Below are 20,403 nucleotides of genomic sequence, written 5' to 3' on the forward strand. Positions count from 1 at the left end.
AATCCTGTATGCACACATCAGAGTTGCCCACTTATCCTCAACACAACGCACTATGTGTTGTCGTTCGATAAAAGTGTCTAAACTTAAACTTAAACTGAACTAACTTAAACTTAAAAACTTAAAATTTCAGCATTAATTTAGCAGCTGCAAGTACACAAATAAGAAGATAGAGCCAAAAGTCATTACATTTATTTCAGGGTTATATCCAACAATCCAAGGACAGAACACAAGTTTTGATTTAAAAAAAACAAGGTTTCAGGAATGTTTCTGGAAACCACAAAAAAAAGAGGGAAAAAAAAGAAGAATGGAATGAATTTGCAGCTGAAATTAAAACCTCACTGAGACGTCTTTTTATACATTTGGAGGTGTAACTTTGAGTAACTTGAATGCAAAGGCTTGAGGAGCTACACTTAAAAATATTATGCACTGCAGCGGATGATGGATTCAAAATATAATTCTGGGGACAGAAGCAAACCGTAGTGTTTCTGAGCTGATTTGGAACATAAACCGCCCTCTTCTTTCACCAATCTGCTATATTTGATGAAAATGTATCCGACACCAGCACAACAACCTGTAAAGACTTCAAACCAGTCCTCCCCCAGACCGAAGACAGAGCTCTTATGTTTCCAAAAACAGGACCACCACATCTCTGGCGTGTGCCGAAAATCCCCTCCAGCTCACGGCCCAAGCCCTCCCCACAGACGCTGGAAGATAGAAGGAAAATAAGCAGACAGGCACGCATTTCCTGCCAAGGAGCCACTCCTAAGAGCTCGCTGTTTGTTTTGACCTTCATTAACGTATGATTTTTTTTTTTTAGACGGCAGCTCAGGCGAGGAGCCTGAACGCCTGAGGTGAGACGCCTATAGCGGGGCGGCGTGCGCTTACACCGAGGATTCCAAACACCAATACACACCAGGGTTACCAGGGTTATTCATTTTAGTTTACTTTTAAGTTTTTGTGACTTTGTGTTTGTCTAATTCAGTTGGTTTTAATTGCTTTTCAGAGTGTGTTTGCTAGTTTTATTAGTTAAATGTGGTGTAGGTTAGTTTTTATTAGTTGTAGCAGGAGTTTTAGTTTTTTTTATACTTTTGTTCAATTTTAGGTGCAGAATTGAAAAAGGTCAAAATATGGTTTTGCGATTTTGTATACATCGATTCGGCAATGAGTACTCAGCAGAAAATAAAATTTTCAAAAAAATTGTTCAATTATTGAACAATCAACTAACTGGTGTTTACTCCCAAGCGGAAGTGGAGCGCCATAATCTGCCGACAGTTGACGTAAACTGCATGTGAGGGGGAAAAAAATCATTTCCACATCAAAGATTGACAAGTTCGAGCTAATAAAAAGATTTGTAAACACTTAGTCAAGGGATGTTATATATGTAATTTCAGTATGTTTCATAAATGCATAGGGTTTTAGTTAGCTATTTTTTCCCCCATAATTACAGCTTTTATTTATTTCAGTTCACAAAAATGTTCTGTTTGTTTTCATTATTTTTAGTTAACTTGACACACACAGGCCGGTTATAACCCATCAAATTTCAAATTCACATTTATATGAATGAATAAAACTGTATGTAACTTTGATATAAAAAAAATTATTTTTTAACAGATTTTTTTAAACTTATCATTATGTCCAGAGAGTATAAAACAAATAATCTGTAAATGAAATTAAGCTCATCTGCCTTCACTCAGTACAAACTACAGAAATAAACCACTCAGTCCAAAACAACCAATCAGAGCCAGGAGGAGGGTTTTAGCACTGTCAATCACTCTCTTGCTCTCTGCTTTGCACCTCAACAGAGCCTGCAAAAAATGCTAAAACTATTTAGCATTGCCACTGATGATGGCTTTACTGTAACTGTAAATTGTTTCTCCACCATTAGCACATTTAGCAGCAGGTACAGAAGGTTGACTGGCAGCGCTAAAATCCGCCTCCTGGCTCTGATTGGTTGTTTTTGACCGGGAGCGCTGCATTTTGTCAGACTGCAGTAGTAGTTGCTCAGGGAAAAGATGGAGGAGCTCAATTTTTTCTTAGATTTTGTCTCATACTATCAAGACATAACAATTTTAATAAATGTAGGAAAAACTGATTTTTTTTCTTGCCATATTTACATACTGCACCTTTAAATAAAACGGAAACAGTTTTATTTGAGTTCATTCTTGTGAGACTAACAAGAAGGGGTTTTTCACTGTCGAGGTCCGTATTTATAAAACATCACAGGAACAAAATAACAATAACAGTCCAGCGTTTTGAACCAACAGGTACTGAAGTATCCTGGTTTCCATTTCCTGCCATCATCTGCATGTGAAGCGAGTAATTTCCCAGAGTTTTGTGGCTTTCCTCCACGTGTTTTGATGCGAGTTGGCTGCCGCCAAGCGAAGGCACTGATAGCTCTGGAAACGCCTCGAGATATTTGGGCTGCTTCAGGTTCCTGTCCGTCTTCATTTCTAAGAGGCCCCGTTACTTTCTGTTTGAGTTGGGGAGGGGGAAAGACTTGTACAAGAGCAAAATACGAAGGAACAGGCCATTTTCTACCAATTTATTCTTATGTCTATTGACATCAACTGTAATCTTAACATCTGTCAATCTTTAAGAGGAATACATGTAAAAGCTTTAGAAAACATGAAGTAAAGAGATATTTTCAGGCGTTTACTTAGGCAGTCTGTCCCTCTTCTTGCCTCCGCCCCAGCCGCCGCTCAGCTGGACGGGGTTGTCCCGGAAAGAGATGCGCTCCTTTTTTACCACAGGGGATGTGACTTGTCTGGGGGGTAAAGCGTCTTTACCTGGGGAAAAGTGGAAAAGGATTATATCAACTTTTAAGATGAAAAATTAACAGGATTTAGGCTAGTGGTGTCTAAATGTTTAGGCATGGGGGTCAAAAACAGCGACTGGACGTTCACGGACGATCCGATTCTTTTCAACGGCTCTTTAACCTGAACGACAGGACTTGAGTCTTTCTTTCAAACACTTTGTCAACGTAAAGATATGCTATGAGTAAAATTTATTGTTCATAGAAAAATGTACATTTTTTAAAAAGGAATAATTTGTAGGGCTCTTTGAAGTGAACGGATAATGAAGATTCAGTTCCCTTCAAAGAGCCATAAGTGCCATCACTGCCCAAAAACGTCAAGTTGAAACTACTTATAATTTTTGTATTTTTCCTTCCTAATTATAGAAAAAAAATTGTTTTTTTTATTTTACCTGCTAAACAAACAGCAATGTAAACAGAACATTTTAATAAAAGAAGCAAAGAAATAAGATTTCTGCAGAGAAGCGATGTTCAAATCATTAGATAGAAAACAAAAGAGAGGAGGGGAGGTCTTGCAAGTTTGTCAAGCAAAACAGCAAACCATGGCCTACATTTTTCATTTTTTTTTCTAGATATTTCTTTGTTATGTTATAAGCAGCAACTCTTCCATTGTTTTGCTAAGTGTATTAAATGACTGAAACTGCACTTTCTGAAAAGTCACTGGATGTTTTTTGGTCCCTGATACTAAAAGTAAAAATCTGGATGGCTACTTTGTGTTACACCTTACATTTTACATTGTAATTATATTGTTTCTGAAGAGCCTGGCATCTGTAACATTTCACCCCAACATCAAGTGAAAGAACAAGTTATTTTGAACTGTGACCACGGACCGCCAGAAATTTTTTGGAGGGCTGCAAATGGTCCCTGGGCCTCACTTTGGACAACCCAGGTTTAAGTGATAAATCAAATGACATATTTGGTACTGAACTTTTTTTTTTATTATTATTCTCTATAATTGACAGAAGCTGACAGAATTTGACGCCAAAGTGTGCGGCGGGTAAGATCCGGTGTTTTTCTACCCGGCCCAGCAGAAGCTGGGTAAAGCTGCGTCAGAGGCCGCTCCATCTCAGCACAGGATCAGCACAAAGCTTTTCATACACACAGAACAAAGGCTGAGTTTTTACAGCATATGATGCGTTCCACGTGTAGAGCTCAGGCCCCGGGTCCCCACAGCTTCCCCACACAGGGAGACAAACATTTAAGATTGGGGAGGAGTTGGGTGTGATGGGGTCATATTTAGGTGGAGGGGGGGGCATTGTGAGCATTGATCCAACTCCAAAAAGCAGAGTAAAGTATGAAGTATCTATGCTCACAAGTCAAACCCAATAAAATCTCTTTAGGTTTGCTCTGTGTTTGTGTCAGTTTGGCGTTATTAGCCTTGTTTGAAATAGTTTAAAGGGACAGCACCGCGTTGTTCTGAGCTGAAACCTGGCAACATCCAGGCGGGTTGAGAGTGATTTATTAAAAGCCGTCATTGTGTTAGGTAATGTCCAATCATGTGTTTTCAATGACTTTAAAAACAAAACAAATCCTCCACTAGGTGTTGGAGTGAGCTCAGAGTTGGTGGGTCTAGTTGCTCAGCGGATCGCCTGCCGCTGCCAAACACTCGTAAAGTCCAGCTGACACCGTCCCACCTGAACGTACGCTGGTCAAACGGCACCAAGCGATTCATTCAAACCCACCGCTGCCTCAGAGCGACCCCTACTTTACGCCTGAATAGAAAAATTAGCTTCTGAATTAAAAATTGCTCCTGAATCAAATCTTGACCCTAAAAATGGGAATCGAAAGACAATGAAAGAATCACATCTCTACTGCTTACTGAGCCCATTTCATACCCTGCTCAGTTTATGAAGTAAGTAATTGGGTTTTTTTTTTATTTAGAATTGCTATTGCCTTAAACACACATTCATATTTCAATTTGCCTTGGACAGCTACGGCAAGTGGCGTCTTCATCGGTTCGGACAAAGAGAGCTTCTTCTTTCTCCTGCGGGGAGCAGCGTCTGTGTCTGCTGAGCAGCCGCTGCACCTCGTGGACATGATTCTGAAACCATCAGCCCAATTCAATTTGGCTTCATTAGAGGAGGGGACAGGGCTCTCCTTCACTTGAATTCCTGGGCTTGTTTAAAGCGGTCATCTGCTGCCAGTCTGTCAGTAGCATCTTTGTCACTCCAACTCCTGAGTCCCTCACTTGTCCTGACATAAGGGCCAGTCATTCTTCACTGAAAGGACAGTTTTTAGTTGTTTTTTTTCCTCCGTCTGTCTGTCCACTTCCTCTCAGGACAGATTTCACGGCATCTTGTCCCTTGTGCACCCCATCAATATCGCCACATACATGCAAAAAAGCAAGTTTGAATGTAGCTGCACTAAACCTCCCTTTATAACACTCGATTAGCACTCAATTAATAGTTAATGACGCATCCTTTTTCAAATTAAAAGCTTGTTTTTTTTCATACTGGCACATCTTTTTTCCGTCTAAACTAGCGGTTCTCAACGTGGGCGGTACTGCCCCCCAGGGGGCGTTCAGAGGACGGCAGGGGGCGCTGGCGGAAATTTTTACAAAAGGGGGACGCTGGGATTCCTTTGGGGGGCGTTTGGTCGAAGGTAAACTTTACACATTATATGCACAACAATACCAGTTTAGACTTTGAGCAACTTGCTAAAACTGTATTGTGTAACATTAAAACATGCTTGGCTGCAACTGTATCGATGGAAGCTCTTCTTCTACTCAGTGTTTGTAGCTTCTTGGTGCAGCTCCCTCCTGCTACTGGTAGCTTCACCACATCAGCTCAGCGTTACACTGGCTGATGACGTTGCTGTGATTCACTTTGTCTGGTTTTTTTGTACATATGTTTTGCCAGTTCTGTGATCATGTCAAAGCAGCAACTTATATTAAAAGTGTTTTATTTCCGTTTGAAGGCTGCCCGCTTCTTTGGAAGGCTAACAGAAAATCGTTCTTATAAACATGTAATTATTAAAATCACGGTACCCTGACTTTGTATCCCTCTGAAAAATGAACCCATTTAAATAAATAAATCCCTCGTTTGTTTTTAATTAGATTTGATATATTAATTTCTTCAATAATATTTTTCATGTCAGTGTTAATGTCATGAGGCTGATGACTCCATGACACTTTCAATTTGACTCATTAGGATTTGATTAAGAACCAGATTTGTTCTTTGTCATTTCTGTCCAGTAAAACTATTAATCTACAAATCAATAGACAGGTCTATATAAAGATATAATCCATATTTCTGTCTCATATTTGTATGGCATTAAAAGGACCTGGAACTTTTGTTTTTCCACTGAAAGCTCTGGTTTGCACAATAAATGCCTTGTGGGTGAAATTTTATGGATGATACTCTGATGTCCCATTCTCCTGAAGGCAGCACAGAGCTGCACCACCAGAAACTGACGAACACTGAAGAGAAGAAGAGCTATGATTAATGTAGTTACAGTTCTATCCATGTTTTAATGTTGCAGAGCTCAGTCATTTTGCAAATAGATCAAAGTTTAAACTGGCATGTTGTACATCTTTTATCTGGTCATTTTGTGGAATATTTAACAACTAGAAAATGGCACAAAATAAGAATATTTTTTCCACTCTGACTGGCTGCTGTTAGGCCTACCAATTTTAACTTGAATGTTCATTGCATTTTTTGTAGACACCTGTGAAAATAATTTCTATTCCCATGGCTTTTTTGTTCTCTGGGAAATTATTTTTGATGATAAATACAGAAACAAGCATAAAAATCAAAACATCTATAGTGATAGTAATATTAATAATAAAATAATTAAATAAAATAATTATCAGTGCAAAGTAGCCTACAAATTCTTTGGTAGGGGGCGGTGAGGGACCTGGATAAAGGCTGAGAAACACTGATCTAAACAGTTTATTTGTTGTCACTTTTGAAGGAACACAAACCTGAATGTTACTGCTTACAATTCATATAAACAGATTTGACCTGTTTATGTTTTAAATTAACAATGTGCCTTAAGCTTCTACATAAGCCCAAGTTCCAAAACAAAAGCTCAGTAAATGGTGTGGAGATTTAAATTCATTCATACAAAATCCACAGTGACTGTGAAACTGATAATCTTATGAATATTAATTTGGCCAATCATCAATATCTTACATTATTTAAAATCTTAATGACGTGAATTGTAAAAATAAATGTTCAAAGTGTGCCCAGTTTATCAAATCATTTCTGAATTTGATTGACTTTAATTAGTTAAAAAACTGAATACTTTTTTTTAAATTAATGTGGTTAAAATATAACAATTTGACTGACCTGCACAAGTCACATTGCTTCTGTTCACTTTGCCGAGCGGGGCGATCGAACTGCTGCTGGAGCAGAGTCTTGTGGCGTTGGGTTGAGCTCCACATGCCTGCAACACCATAAAGAATCATTAACTAACAAAGTTTGGGTCAGTTTCTGACTTAAGAAACCTAAAGAACCTGTGCTGATAACAATTCACTGTCAACCAGGCAGGATCCAGGAGACAGGATGCCACTCACCGCGACCTGAACTGTACCTCTGCTCAGGATGGATGATCTTATCTCTGGTAAAAATTGACCCCTGGGGATAAAAATAACAAAAGTTTATTTCATTCGTTTAAACTTGGAACTCAAGAGAACTCACTCTGAAGAGTTCTCTTCAGTTCCAGCTGCAGCAGAAACAAAATCCATATGAAGACGGGTAGGAAGGCGGTAGCTCTGCTTCCAGCCTTGATTTTCACAGTTCCACTTGTTTAAAACTTTTAGTTCTGAATGTAGCTAAGGGCAAGTTTAGGCAAGGAGAGTCTTACTTGTTGTCAGTTTTTGAATTGCGAAGGCCAACACAAACGCCTTCAATATGGCAATATTGAATCGTAGAAGAAATGGGGCTCTTTTCCATATCGTATTTACTAGCTGCATTTCCATTAATTATAAAATTGTGAAAATTGAAATCACAAAAATAAATTTCTTTAATGGGAACACGGCGATTTAAAAAAAAAAAAAACTCACCTTTTCCCCAAAAAATGTTGCGCTAGGATGAAGTGAGCTTTTGACCGAATCAAAATAAATGTGTTTTGCAAAGTTGCGATGGAAGCACTTTTTTCTCATCACATGAGGATGTTACTACTGGCAGAAACAACAAAGAAGGCAACATGAAGTAGTAGGAGAATGATGATTTGTTTTTGGGGGGTTTTCAGACAATGTGCAGCTGGCTCCACCCGAACTTTGACTCACAGCATCAGACAGTTCATCAAAAGTTGTGTCATTCCAGCATGTTGAATCCATAGCTCTTCTGTAAAATCACTGACTACAATTTCCCCAAAACGTCCGTACGTAACCGCTGAAGGCTGATAGACGATGAGTGCTAGTACCATGGCTGAAATACTAATATATTCATGTTACATCCGTCGCTTCCATGATTTTTAATGATTTATGACGTGAACAAGCTTATTCATGTGTGATTTTAATTTAATTTCTTATTTAATGGAAACACTGCAATTGTGAAATTGTGTTTTTCGACACCTGCAGAATATTGACGAAGGTTTATACACATTTGTAATGGAAATGCAGCTAATAAGATCAACATAAGGACATACAACACAAATCTCACGTTGGATTATTAGGTATGAGAGTAAGTGTGGTAAAAGGGATTTTATAAAAACAAAAGAAAAATCTTTTTTTTCTCTTGTGAGATCATATTGCTACGATAAAAGATGAATTTATTTGAAGGCTTTATGAAACACATCCAGCAGCAACATGAAGCCCCTCACCTCTCTGAGTGCTGCTCACGCAGAGCGACCTGCGTCTTCGGCTGTTGCTCATCTTGTTGCCGCCTCATCTGCTCCGGTCGCTCTGCTCTCCGAAGACCCACCTGGGCCTCGCCGACTGCACCCGACAGAACCCAGAAAATAAACGTGAAAAGCCTGTATTTTGTTCACTCTTATTTAGGAGACTATCTAAATTGTATACACAGAGCAAGCTCATCATTGGAAATGCTAGTAACAGTTAGTCAGGTTTGTCCACTCGACATGTGTGTTCCGTTAATTTGATCATCATAAAATATCCAAATGATGCTAACGGAAGCCTCTTTGTGATTTCTCTTGCAGCTCTGTGAAGGCCTGCAGTCCTTTGTGAAACCCAATCAAAGCAACACGTAGCAGTTTGTTGCGGAGGGAGATCTGAAAGGGCTCCTGATTTATGAGTTGTGCTGAAATCCCATAATAAGGCCATAATTCAAAGTAAACATTTATGCTGCAGTGACAGTAAAGCCGCAGTGGATGGGTGTAAACTGATAATGAATTTTGACAGTCCGGCGCTGGAACTAATGACGCATTTATTTAAGCGATTTACTCGCTTTTGTGGAGCTGTAAAACAGAAAGAGAAAAAAAAAACGAAAAGAAAAGAGGAGAAAGGCTTTACAGTTTTCATGGGTTAATTGAAAGGCCCCACTAAAAATGTCAAGTGATGGATGCCTCCCCCCGGGGCAACAAAGGCCAGGAAATGGCTGTACGCAGTTCCGAAATTTGAGAGAGAAAGGCAGCATTTGCAGCCCAAATTGCTACAGATTCTTCAATTTTTTTATTTTGCAGCTGCTTTCTCTTAAAACAGGACAATTAAAGTAATTAAACAATTACCAATAATTCACAGAATGACTCAAAAATTGCCCATAAACTGTTTTATATGCACTAATTATATCAGGGTTTTATATGTATGGTTTTAAAGCAGCTAATGATAATTTACAATCACTGTGATTCTCATTGTGTGGAGGTAATCCAAGATGAATTCGGTGATATACAGTCTGCATTAATGCTACTCTCATGTAACATTCACCCCCCCAAACCAACTCCCGCCCTTCCTTCCAGCTCCCGTCCTGTCTCTCTTTTCCTTTTCCCTTCAGAAGACCCAGAGCTCCTCCCTGACCTCCTCCAACCTCCTGAAGCTACTCCCCCGCTGGACATCAAGACAGGGTCTGTAGGAGTCACGCCTATTTAACGGGGCTCATAGGCACATCAAGTGATCTAATGTCTACTGAAAGAACTCTGAATAAGAAAGTTAGGGAGGAAGTTGGAGGCTTTAGCCCCCCTGGCTAACCGAAGACAATTAAAGGGGCAGCATTATGCACTTTCCAGGCATATGACGCCTTTCTATAGCAAAATCAAGTAACTATGTTAACTTCAGTTGTTATAAAAATGCTATAGATATGAAATATGACTTAAAAGAAATTTGACTTTGATATTTAACGCCTTGACATAGGGCCTCTGTCTCTTTAAGAAACTCCTGTTCTTTCTGAGACCCCGCCTCCAGGAAGTCGTCATAACATGACTCCTCTATTAACCTATTAACAACGTTTTCACCAGCGTTGCAGTGAGAAGTAGCTCCTACAATGTGCTCAGCAGATGTGCAGTTTCATCATGTGCCTGCTAATTGCTGTTGGCTAGTCTGAAGGAGCTTAAAAAGTTCCTCCCCCCCCTCAGTCAGAAGCTTGGGAACTGCAATGCTGAGGAGGAGCAGCTTCCAAAGGCGGACCTTGCGTGATAGAATCAAAGCAACACTCCAGGTGTGTTTTTGTTGATGGAATAACATTACAACATAACGTAGAGCTCAAAAACGTCAATTTTACATAACGCTGCCCCTTTAAGGAACTGGTTGGATACCGCAGAACCTCGTCCGATTTATTCTCACTGGGACAAATGGATCAGAAATAGTTCACATAATAAACTATTTTCCTCTGATTTGCTCTGATTGCTGAGCTGGCGTCAAAAGGTCAAATATTTAAACAACTTTCATTTTCCATGTCATCACCTTCCTGAAATAATGGTCATTTTTTGCCTAAATTGCTTTTGGCAAAAAATGACTTTGGCCATTATTTTAGGAAGGTGATGATATTTATGTTAGAAATTTAGAATCAAAACTTTATACTTCCAAAGTTCATTTGTCCCTATTCATCAAATTAATCAAAACGAAAAAAATCTCATTATTTTTGGTCTCTAAGCACATGTACCAACAACATTTTTGTTTGTTTAACAAAAAAAGAAAAAGCTTTAGGATCACCTTATGACTCCATAATTCTCTGTTAGTTTAGGTAATCCTAACCCTGAATCAGACCGTAATCCATACACTCTAAACCACTACCTCTGTGAAAGGAGCTGCCAAATATTTGTTTGTCTTCAATGTTTTATAGTTCTTAAATGAATCAGACTCCGTCAGGGATCAGAACTGGCAGGTTCAACCTCAGTATCTGCCAGAGAAAACGGAATTTGAGCAATTCTACGAAACAGTAAATCGAGTGGTACCATAGAGTTTTGCACATTATAAACCTGTTGTCACTAAAAAAAAAAGAAAAGAAAAGAAAAAAAAAGGTTGAATTAACAAAAGATCCAATGTGCTTGGCATTCATACATTTGGATATCTAAAGCGAATACAGTCACACGTCGTAAAGTCACGTTATACTCTTTTTAGTTTCTGTCAGGAAGCGGTGTTTACCGATGAGTGAAGACGCAGGCAGGACCCAGGATGTAGCGGTAAATGATGAATTTAATGATAAGGACTTCTCAAAAGGAACAACAGGGAGACAGCACGAGGAAACTGATAGCACGGAGAAGGTGACATCAACCAACAAGGAATAGACATTCAGTAGACAAACTATGACAAGCGATAGACAAGGACCCGACGAAGAATACAGACAACAGGGGAGACTAAATACACACGGGGCAATCACGGGAACGAGACACACCTGGGAGACAATCAACGGGGAAAGACGCAGAGACAGGACCAACAGGGAACAGAATCACACAGAAACTAGAAAATAAACACATAGAACCACGGATCATGACAGTACCCCCTCCTCAAGGGGCGACTACCAGGCGCCCAACAAAAAGAGTCCAAAAAACAAAAAACAACCCAACAGGGTGGGCGGAGGGGCGACGGCAGGAGGGCCAGAGTCCAGAAACAAAAACCAGATCCCAACAGGGAGGGCGGAGGGGCGACGGTAGGAGGGCCAGAGTCCAGAAAAACAAAAAACAAATCCAAAACGAAATAAGCACCGCAAAACCCTCCGGGGGCCGACCACGGCACAGGAGGCAGACCTCTCGTGGGAGGTCCGGCGGGCGGCGACGCAGGAGGCGGAGCTTGAGCCGCGGTGGGCGGCGACGCAGGAGGCGGAGCTTGAGCCGCGGTGGGCGGCGACGCAGGAGGCGGAGCTTGAGCCGCGGTGGGCGGCGACGCAGGAGGCGGAGCTTGAGCCGCGGTGGGCGGCGACGCTGGAGGCGGAGCTTGAGCCGCGGTGGGCGGCGACGCTGGAGGCGGAGCTTGAGCCGCGGTGGGCGGCGACGCTGGAGGCGGAGCTTGAGCCGCGGTGGGCGGCGACGCTGGAGGCGGAGCTTGAGCCGCGGTGGGCGGCGACGCTGGAGGCGGAGCTTGAGCCGCGGTGGGCGGCGACGCTGGAGGCGGAGCTTGTGCCGCGGTGGGCCGGTCGGAGCGCCGGCTGCTGCAGGCGCTGGAGACTGGGGTCCGGGCGGAGCAGAGACCGTGGGCTCGGGCGGAGCAGAGGCCGTGGGCTCGGGCGGAGCAGAGGCCGGGGAACCGGCAGGACGGCCGGGCGGAGCAGAGGCCGGGAAACCGGCAGGACGGCCGGGCGGAGCAGAGGCCGGGAAACCGGCAGGACGGCCGGGCGGAGCAGAGGCCGGGAAACCGGCAGGACGGCCGGGCGGAGCAGAGGCCGGGAAACCGGCAGGACGGCCGGGCGGAGTCTCGGGCGGAACGCCGGGGAGCTGCGCACCGGCAGCGGACTCAGGGAGCTCTGGCGGAGCGCCGGCTGCTGCAGGCGCTGGGAGCTCGGGCGGAGCCGAGGCTGTGGAACCGGCAGGACGGCCGGCTGGATTCTCGGGAGGTTCACCGGGGAGCTGCTCACCGGCAGCGGACTCGGAGAGCTCAGGCGGAGCGCCGGCTGCTCCGGGCGCTGGGAGCTCTGGCGGAGCGCCATCTGCTGCGGGCGCTGGGAGCTCTGGCGGAGCGCCGGCTGCTGCGGGCGCTGGGAGCTCTGGAGCTGGGAGCTCTGGCGGAGCGCCGGCTGCTGCGGGCGCTGGGAGCTCGGGAAGGACACTAGGGAACTCGGGAAGGACGCTAGGAAGCTCTGGGAGGACGCTAGGGGACTCGGGAAGGGCGCTAGGAAGCTCTGGGAGGACGCTAGGGGACTCGAGAAGGACGCTAGGGGACTCGAGAAGGACGCTAGGGGACTCTGGAGGGACGCTAGGGGACTCTGGAGGGACGCTAGGGGACTCTGGAGGGACGCTAGGGGACTCTGGAGGGACGCTAGGGGACTCTGGAGGGACACTAGGGGACTCTGGAGGGACACTAGGGGACTCTGGAGGACACTAGGGGATCTGGAGGGACACTAGGGACTCTGGAGGGACACTAGGGACTCTGGAGGGCACTAGGGGACTCTGGAGGGACACTAGGGGACTCTGGAGGGACACTAGGGGACTCTGGAGGGACACTAGGGACTCTGGAGGGACACTAGGGGACTCGGGAGGGACACTAGGGGACTCTGGAGGGACACTAGGGGACTCTGGAGGGACACTAGGGGACTCTGGAGGGACACTAGGGGACTCTGGAGGGACACTAGGGGACTCTGGAGGGACACTAGGGGACTCTGGAGGGACACTAGGGGACTCTGGAGGGACACTAGGGGACTCTGGAGGGACACTAGGGGACTCTGGAGGGACACTAGGCGACTCTGGAGGGACACTAGGGGACTCTGGAGGGACACTAGGGGACTCTGGAGGACACTAGGGACTCTGGAGGGACACTAGGGACTCTGGAGGGACACTAGGGGACTCTGGAGGGACACTAGGGGACTCTGGAGGGACACTAGGGGACTCTGGAGGACACTAGGGGACTCTGGAGGGACACTAGGGGACTCTGGAGGGACACTAGGGGACTCTGGAGGGACACTAGGGGACTCTGGAGGGACACTAGGGGACTCTGGAGGGACACTAGGGGACTCTGGAGGGACACTAGGGGACTCTGGAGGGACACTAGGGGACTCTGGAGGGACACTAGGGGGATCTGGAGGACACTAGGGACTCTGGAGGGACACTAGGGGACTCTGGAGGGACACAGGGGACTCTGGAGGACACTAGGGGACTCTGGAGGACACTAGGGACTCTGGAGGGACACTAGGGGACTCTGGAGGGACACTAGGGGACTCTGGCGGCTGCTCACCGGCAGCGGGCACGGGAAACTCCGGTGGTCGAGGGCGGCGGCGACGTCGATGCCCCGGGGCCGGGACCTCCGGCGGCTCAGAGCGATGGTATCGCCGTGGCCCGACACCTGGTGGGCAGATCGCCATACGAGTCCCCCACCAGGGACTCATCCGGTCGTCGGCAGCGGGCGCAGGAAACTCGGGGAGCTGCACGCCGGCAGTGGGTGCAGGAAGCTCGGGGAGCTGCACGCCGGCAGCGGGTGCAGGACAGGGTGACCAGGCTGTGGCGGCTGGAGACGGGTAGGCTGGGCGAAGAGACGGAGCTGGCTTGGGTCTCGCTGCCAGCACAGCCTTTACCGTCTCCAGCTCCCGTTTTACCTCCTGGTAAAAATCCTCCAAGCCCAACCCAGGAAGGAGCTGGATCCACCTGTCTAGGTGGATCACCATCCGAATGGCGGCGTTGAGGCGGGTGAACGGAGAATATGGTTTCTTACATTCCTCGTCGTATCTCCTGATCTCCCTAAACAGGGAACGACGGTCTGCTGGGTCCATGATGAAAGGTAGCGTTCCTCACCGTTAGTGGTCGTGGTCGGGTCCTTCTGTCAGGAAGCGGTGTTTACCGATGAGTGAAGACGCAGGCAGGACCCAGGATGTAGCGGTAAATGATGAATTTAATGATAAGGACTTCTCAAAAGGAACAACAGGGAGACAGCACGAGGAAACTGATAGCACGGAGAAGGTGACATCAACCAACAAGGAATAGACATTCAGTAGACAAACTATGACAAGCGATAGACAAGGACCCGACGAAGAATACAGACAACAGGGGAGACTAAATACACACGGGGCAATCACGGGAACGAGACACACCTGGGAGACAATCAACGGGGAAAGACGCAGAGACAGGACCAACAGGGAACAGAATCACACAGAAACTAGAAAATAAACACATAGAACCACGGATCATGACAGTTTCCACCTATCAGGATTTAATAGAAATGATTTTCTCTTTATTGAACTAAATAAATGAAAAAAACAGTACACAGTAAAACTGGAAACAAAATTGCTGCTTTCAGAAGTTCTAGGAGGGAAAGTAGCAATTGATTTAATTCATCATCATCAAGTCCGACCACCCTGAAAAATGCAGTGGGTTTTGGCAGTTTGCTTTCCAACATGAGGCATGTTGGGTCAATCCCAAGGAGGAAAAACATCAGAAGAAGTCTTTAAGAAGAAATTGTTAGAAAACCAATTCTAGAGTCCAGCATTCAACAGTGAAAAAGATTATTCACAAGTAAAAAATAATTTAAGACAATTAAAGAGGCAGTATTATGCTTTTTCCAGCCACATAGAATCATTTCATAGCACAATCAAGTAACTATGTTACCTTCACTTAGTATATCAAAAATTACTTTAAAATCTTAAAATTATAATTTACACATTCAAATTGGGCCTCTGTCCCTTTAAGAAACTCTTGCTTTTTCCTATGTTCCATCTTCAGGAAGTCATCACAACATCGCTCCTCTATTAACCTTTTAACAACATTTTCACCAGCGTTGCAGTGAGAAGTAGCTCCTACAATGATCTCAGCAAATGCTCAGTTCCACCAGGTGTATGCTAATTGCCGCTGGCTAGTCTGAAGGAGTAGAGTGGGAGAGCCGCGGGGGAGGGATGCTCTGTGAGGCAGAAGCTTGGAAACTGCTGCCCTGAGGAGGAACTTTGTCCTAGAAGGCGGTGCTAGGACCAATGAGGCGTTTTGCCCAGTTGAATGGTTGTCAAGGGAGATTAAAAGATTTCTCACACATGCATGAAATAATCAAAGCAGAATGTTGATGAGGGAATGACATCACAACATGATGTAAAGCTTGAAAAAGTCGATTTTACATAATACTGTCCCTGTAAGAGAGCCAGGAACAGAACAGTCAATATCCATAGAATTTACAAAACCCCAAGCATGCCAGCTGGCTCAAAATAGAGGTATTTAGGTATACTTTAATCAGGTTTGGCAGAAATCAATTAACATACCAGACCAAAGGCCTCATCAATTATAACGCTCAAGCATTTTGAAAGCAGGTCTATGATTCAGGTTTGTCTGCAGCCAAAGGCCTTGTGATTCAACCCTGAACTGCTCAGTAAACGAACATATTCCAGAGTCAAATGTGAAGCGAAAGCTTAGCCAAATGTTGCATAAAGTGGGAAAATAAGTCCCAAATAATGCAGTCAATCTGCAACAGAATGCCTCAAAAAATCAAGGTGTAATGGACCAAACAAAGTCAGTACCTTAACCTGTGGTTTTGAAGAATATTGCTGCAAAGTTTTTCCAAAAATAATATGAGTGAAAACTGCATTAAATTTAAACAGACTGACAATCAGCTAATCAAAAGTTTAAAACCAAATCTGCATTTTGTTTCATTTTCATTTTCTTGTTTTTTGATTCTTGTTTTTAATGCTGTTGTACTCTGAAAAACAACACAGTTATGACCAAAAAATATCTTTCAACATCCACAACTAAGGGGGTGGAGTGGGTACATTGTGCTCACCAAAATCAAAATACATCACAGACTTGTTTACAACATTTTGCCTGAGATAAACCAGAAAAGTATGACCTCCAACTACATCTAAAAATCTAAACGTGGTCCTGCCTGTACTCTCCGCTTGAATTGAGACATTTCAAAGTGTATTACAAGCAGTGTTTAAAGTTTAAATGACATGTGCAAAGTGGAAGATGAATTAGAGCATGTCTGAGACATGACTGAATTAGTGTTTTCAGTTGGACGTCTATCCATGTTAGTAGCTCAGACTGCTCTAACTGCTCTGCTCGCCTCTAAAGTGTGCCAACACTTCCTGAATAGAGAGAAGATTTGCTCCCTTAGACAGAGTATATAGGAGCTTGAGAACTGAATGCACATAAGAGGCGGCAAATGTTATGAGATTGAGGTATTTTGGAGGATTGGAGTTAAACACAGTGGTTGAGTTTCAGCTCGACTTTGTTGATGACATGAAGTGTGAAACCGAGTTAAGTGTTCAAGAGGTAGGGGTCCGCGGCTGAAATAAAAACACAGAACCGTCAGGCGCTGTGACTTGAGGACAGATGTGTGATGAAGTTGAAGTTCGGCTGGAACAGAGTGGAAGTGTGTGCCTCCAGGCGACGAGTGGAAGGTGTCAGTGGAAAAGTAAGAGTGGAAATTAGCAGAAGCGCTCGGAGGCATGAAACATCTCCGTCCCACGGAGCATTCTCACACTGAAAGACACAAATTAAATAAAACGGGGAAATGTATATCTCGGTTTGCTGCTCTTAAAAAAGAAGATTTTTCAAGGTCTTTGCACCGTCGTCTCTCTCTTGTGTCTCTCTTTGCACGTGTAAGCCGATACCCATTTCAAGTGGGTTACTCATGTCCAGCACATCCACACAACGAGCCCGGATAAAATAAACATGCCGCGTCAGATATCTCGGAAAGAATCTGTCATGGGTTTGGGGCTAATCACCTCCAGAAGGGGCTTGAGTCAAAGCCTGAAACGTTAGCCCCTGCCGGGGAGTGCTGGCGGAGCCGGGCTGGGTTGGGGCTGCCGAGGCCCCGGGCACTGGGAAAGGATCCGGAGGAGGCGGGGGGGAGCCTTCCACAGGTCAGGAGAGGAGTGTAACCACAACACTACAAGGGAGACCCACCACCTCTATCATTTATGTCAGCTCATGGTCATCCTTAAATCAATCAAGTTTATTGGTATAGCACTTTTCAACAACAATGCATCATCATACAGTCACCAGAAAGAAACATTACATTCTCTCAGCATCAAAATCATCAATTCACATCTAGTACGTTGGTCAATGTTCCAGTGATCATGGGTCAAAGACAACACTAAACAGGTGGGTATTTAGTTTTCATTTAACGGAACTCAGTGTTTCGGCCATTTTGCGGATGTAGAGTAGGTCAGAACCAAAAGACCTGAGTGGTCTGGAAGGTAGAGACAACAACAACAGGCCATTAACTTGAACCTGAGATCAAAGACTTGAGTTGACCTGGATTTGAGATCAAAGAATTGAGATCAAAGACTTGGGGCTAGGCTTAGACCTGAGATCAAAAATGTAAGAGTTGACTCGGACTTGCAAAAAATCACTTGTGAACTAGTCATAAATGCCTGGTGATACGACCAGCTAATGGAGTTGTTTAAATTGATTCAACAGCTTAATATGCACTGGAAAACTCCAGTTCATTTAGATGGCTTATGTAAACAAGGGTGGAAAGGACAGATAATAAAAAGAGCTGGAAATCTTGTTGTGATGTAATACATCCTTCAGATAGAAACAGTCTTCTTCTGCCAGTTGGCTGAGAGCATATCAACAGAGGTGTTGCACTCAGATATGATTCCAGTGCTAGCATTGAAAAGTTGATATAATTCAACAAAGCCATTCAGTCTGTGTTGGCCTTGCTTCCAGACATTAAACAAATGACATCTGAGCAACAGGAATGTTCAAGACATTTCACTGGTAAAGATGTTGTGGCCCTATTCCCCCCGGTGTTGTTTAGAACCTACACGGTGACGGGTAAGCTTCATTGAGCTGGGGCATCTAATAACGTCTCAGCTAAATGTTAGCAATTGGGTAAAATCAAATCAAATTATTTCAAACTTCAACATGCCTCCAGGAAGAACATGTTTCTCAAGTGCTGAGGGTCCAGACCCTCTAAACTTGTAAGAACAACTGGCTGGGTTGTAAAACAACCCAGCCAGTTGTCTTACACTTTGCTTCCTTTAGAGTCTAGAGGAAGCAAAGTGTAAGACAACTGGCTGGGTTGATAGTTGATTCTTACTTTTGCTGTTTGAACAATTTTTCTACCGTTAATCACCAATGAATGCTGCATTTACATTTTGAAATGTGGTTAAAAACTGTGTCCTGTTTGGTAGAACAATTCCTCAACTGCTCAAGTGAAGTATTACTTTGGATAATTAGCTTTAGTTCATTGTTTATTGTTGTGAGGCTCTTCTGACTGTGAGGTTATACAAATTTAAATCTGGAACCTAGTCATTTTATTATAACTTTTATTATAACTGCAACAGTGGATTCCTGCCTGTTCGTGGTTTAGTATTCACAGAGTTTTCTGTGGAGCATAACTCTGAATTATTTTCAGATAAATTCACCTATTTGCAGACTTTTTCATAGCTCATATTCTAAAGAAAAGGCAGCTTGGGAAGGATAGATAACTAAATGCAATGCTTCTTGACAAGCTACTAGCTGTTGTTTGCAAATCAACGGGATTGCCATTTATTTTCCTTGCCTGTAGAAAATAGTTTCTGCTATTTCTTCCAATGTGCATATTAATGCATATGAAGGTGAATTTGGTGTTTGAGCTAATAAAATATGCAGCTATAAATATTATTAGAGGGTGTCCCAAGTATCTCTGGATTTTAGCTGTTCACAGGTGGCTGTGGTCCTGAACCCCTGTGAATACCAGGAGTCCACAGAAAATGCTACAAGCTCTTCTCGATAGCTGAAATGTTTCAAAATCCCCGTGCTGGAGTTTGGTTTATGCCCTGCAGGGTAATACGTATATTGCATATGTATTACATTACGTTGCATGCCATTACATGAAACTACATTTTGCCATACCCTTGGGTAAAAAAATAAAAAATCTTTGATCTGTAAAGGGCTTAGTATGGGAAAAATGGAAGACATATAAGTTTCTTAACAAACATAAGAAAACACAACAAAGACTTAAAAATCTGGACTGTAACATATCCTAAGTCCTACCTCCAAAAGTTTGTCTGCCGCGTCGTGAAATTCTGTTCCTCGCCTCCGCTGGGCTTATTTGGTAATTGCACCCACTGAAGGCAAAGGGATCTAAGAGGAACCAAAAGAGAGCATCAATGAGGGATATAGCAGGCTTAAAACCAGAAGCAAAAACAAGAAGAACAAGAAAGGAAAAAAAACAAAAAACAAGATGAAAGATTCGGAAAGTATTAGAGCAGAGCTCTGGTTTCACTGAGGGACATGCCATTAGGAGTTACAGTCGACATAGACCTGTGTGTTGGTGGCACAAGATGACAAGAGAGCCGCAATTTCAGTCATGCATTTGCAATTATGATCAAAGAGCAGCCTCCCTGTACATGACCTACATGCATGATATCCGTGTCAGGAGCAGTGTGTCTCGGAGCAGAGCAGAGCAGAGGTGAGGTCAACTTTCACAGCGGCTACGCTGAGCCCTTACAACGAGGTGGACTGAAAGTCGTCACGAGACGACTCGCCAGAAGCTCTCCTGACAATTATTATTTATTTAGCTGGCTTTTAAAAAAACGGGCCAATGAGAGGCGACAGGCCCCGCTTCTGCTGCCTGTTATGGCTCATTAGTGTACATTGGCTGGAAAGGGTCACCGCTGCTGAGGCAAGACTGGAAGAAAAAC

The 20,403-nt window shown here is 43.9% G+C and overlaps 1 protein-coding gene across 6 annotated transcripts in view; it reads right to left on the minus strand.

The window, feature by feature from the left end:
• Positions 1–105: 105 nt before the first annotated feature.
• Positions 106–20,403, minus strand: part of lrriq1 (leucine-rich repeats and IQ motif containing 1) — a 44,979-nt gene continuing 24,681 nt past the window's right edge. For 2 of the 6 annotated variants that reach the window (XM_008410867.2, XM_008410865.2), the window contains exons 20-24: positions 19,754–19,843; positions 8,579–8,693; positions 7,329–7,389; positions 7,102–7,198; positions 2,529–2,786 (exon numbers count right to left, since the gene is read on the minus strand). In XM_008410867.2, the coding sequence (XP_008409089.2) occupies positions 2,653–2,786; positions 7,102–7,198; positions 7,329–7,389; positions 8,579–8,693; positions 19,754–19,843 (497 nt within the window). In that variant the 3' untranslated portion in view covers positions 2,529–2,652. Of the gene's footprint in view, positions 2,471–2,528; positions 2,787–7,101; positions 7,199–7,328; positions 7,390–8,578; positions 8,694–14,980; positions 17,249–19,753; positions 19,844–20,403 lie in introns of those variants that run through there. The other 4 variants (XM_008410866.3, XM_008410864.3, XM_081607699.1 and 1 more) reach the window with 4 other exon arrangements.

This window comes from Poecilia reticulata, chromosome 6, assembly GCF_904066995.2.
Source record: "Poecilia reticulata chromosome 6, P_reticulata-male-v2, whole genome shotgun sequence".
NCBI lineage: Eukaryota > Metazoa > Chordata > Actinopteri > Cyprinodontiformes > Poeciliidae > Poecilia > Poecilia reticulata.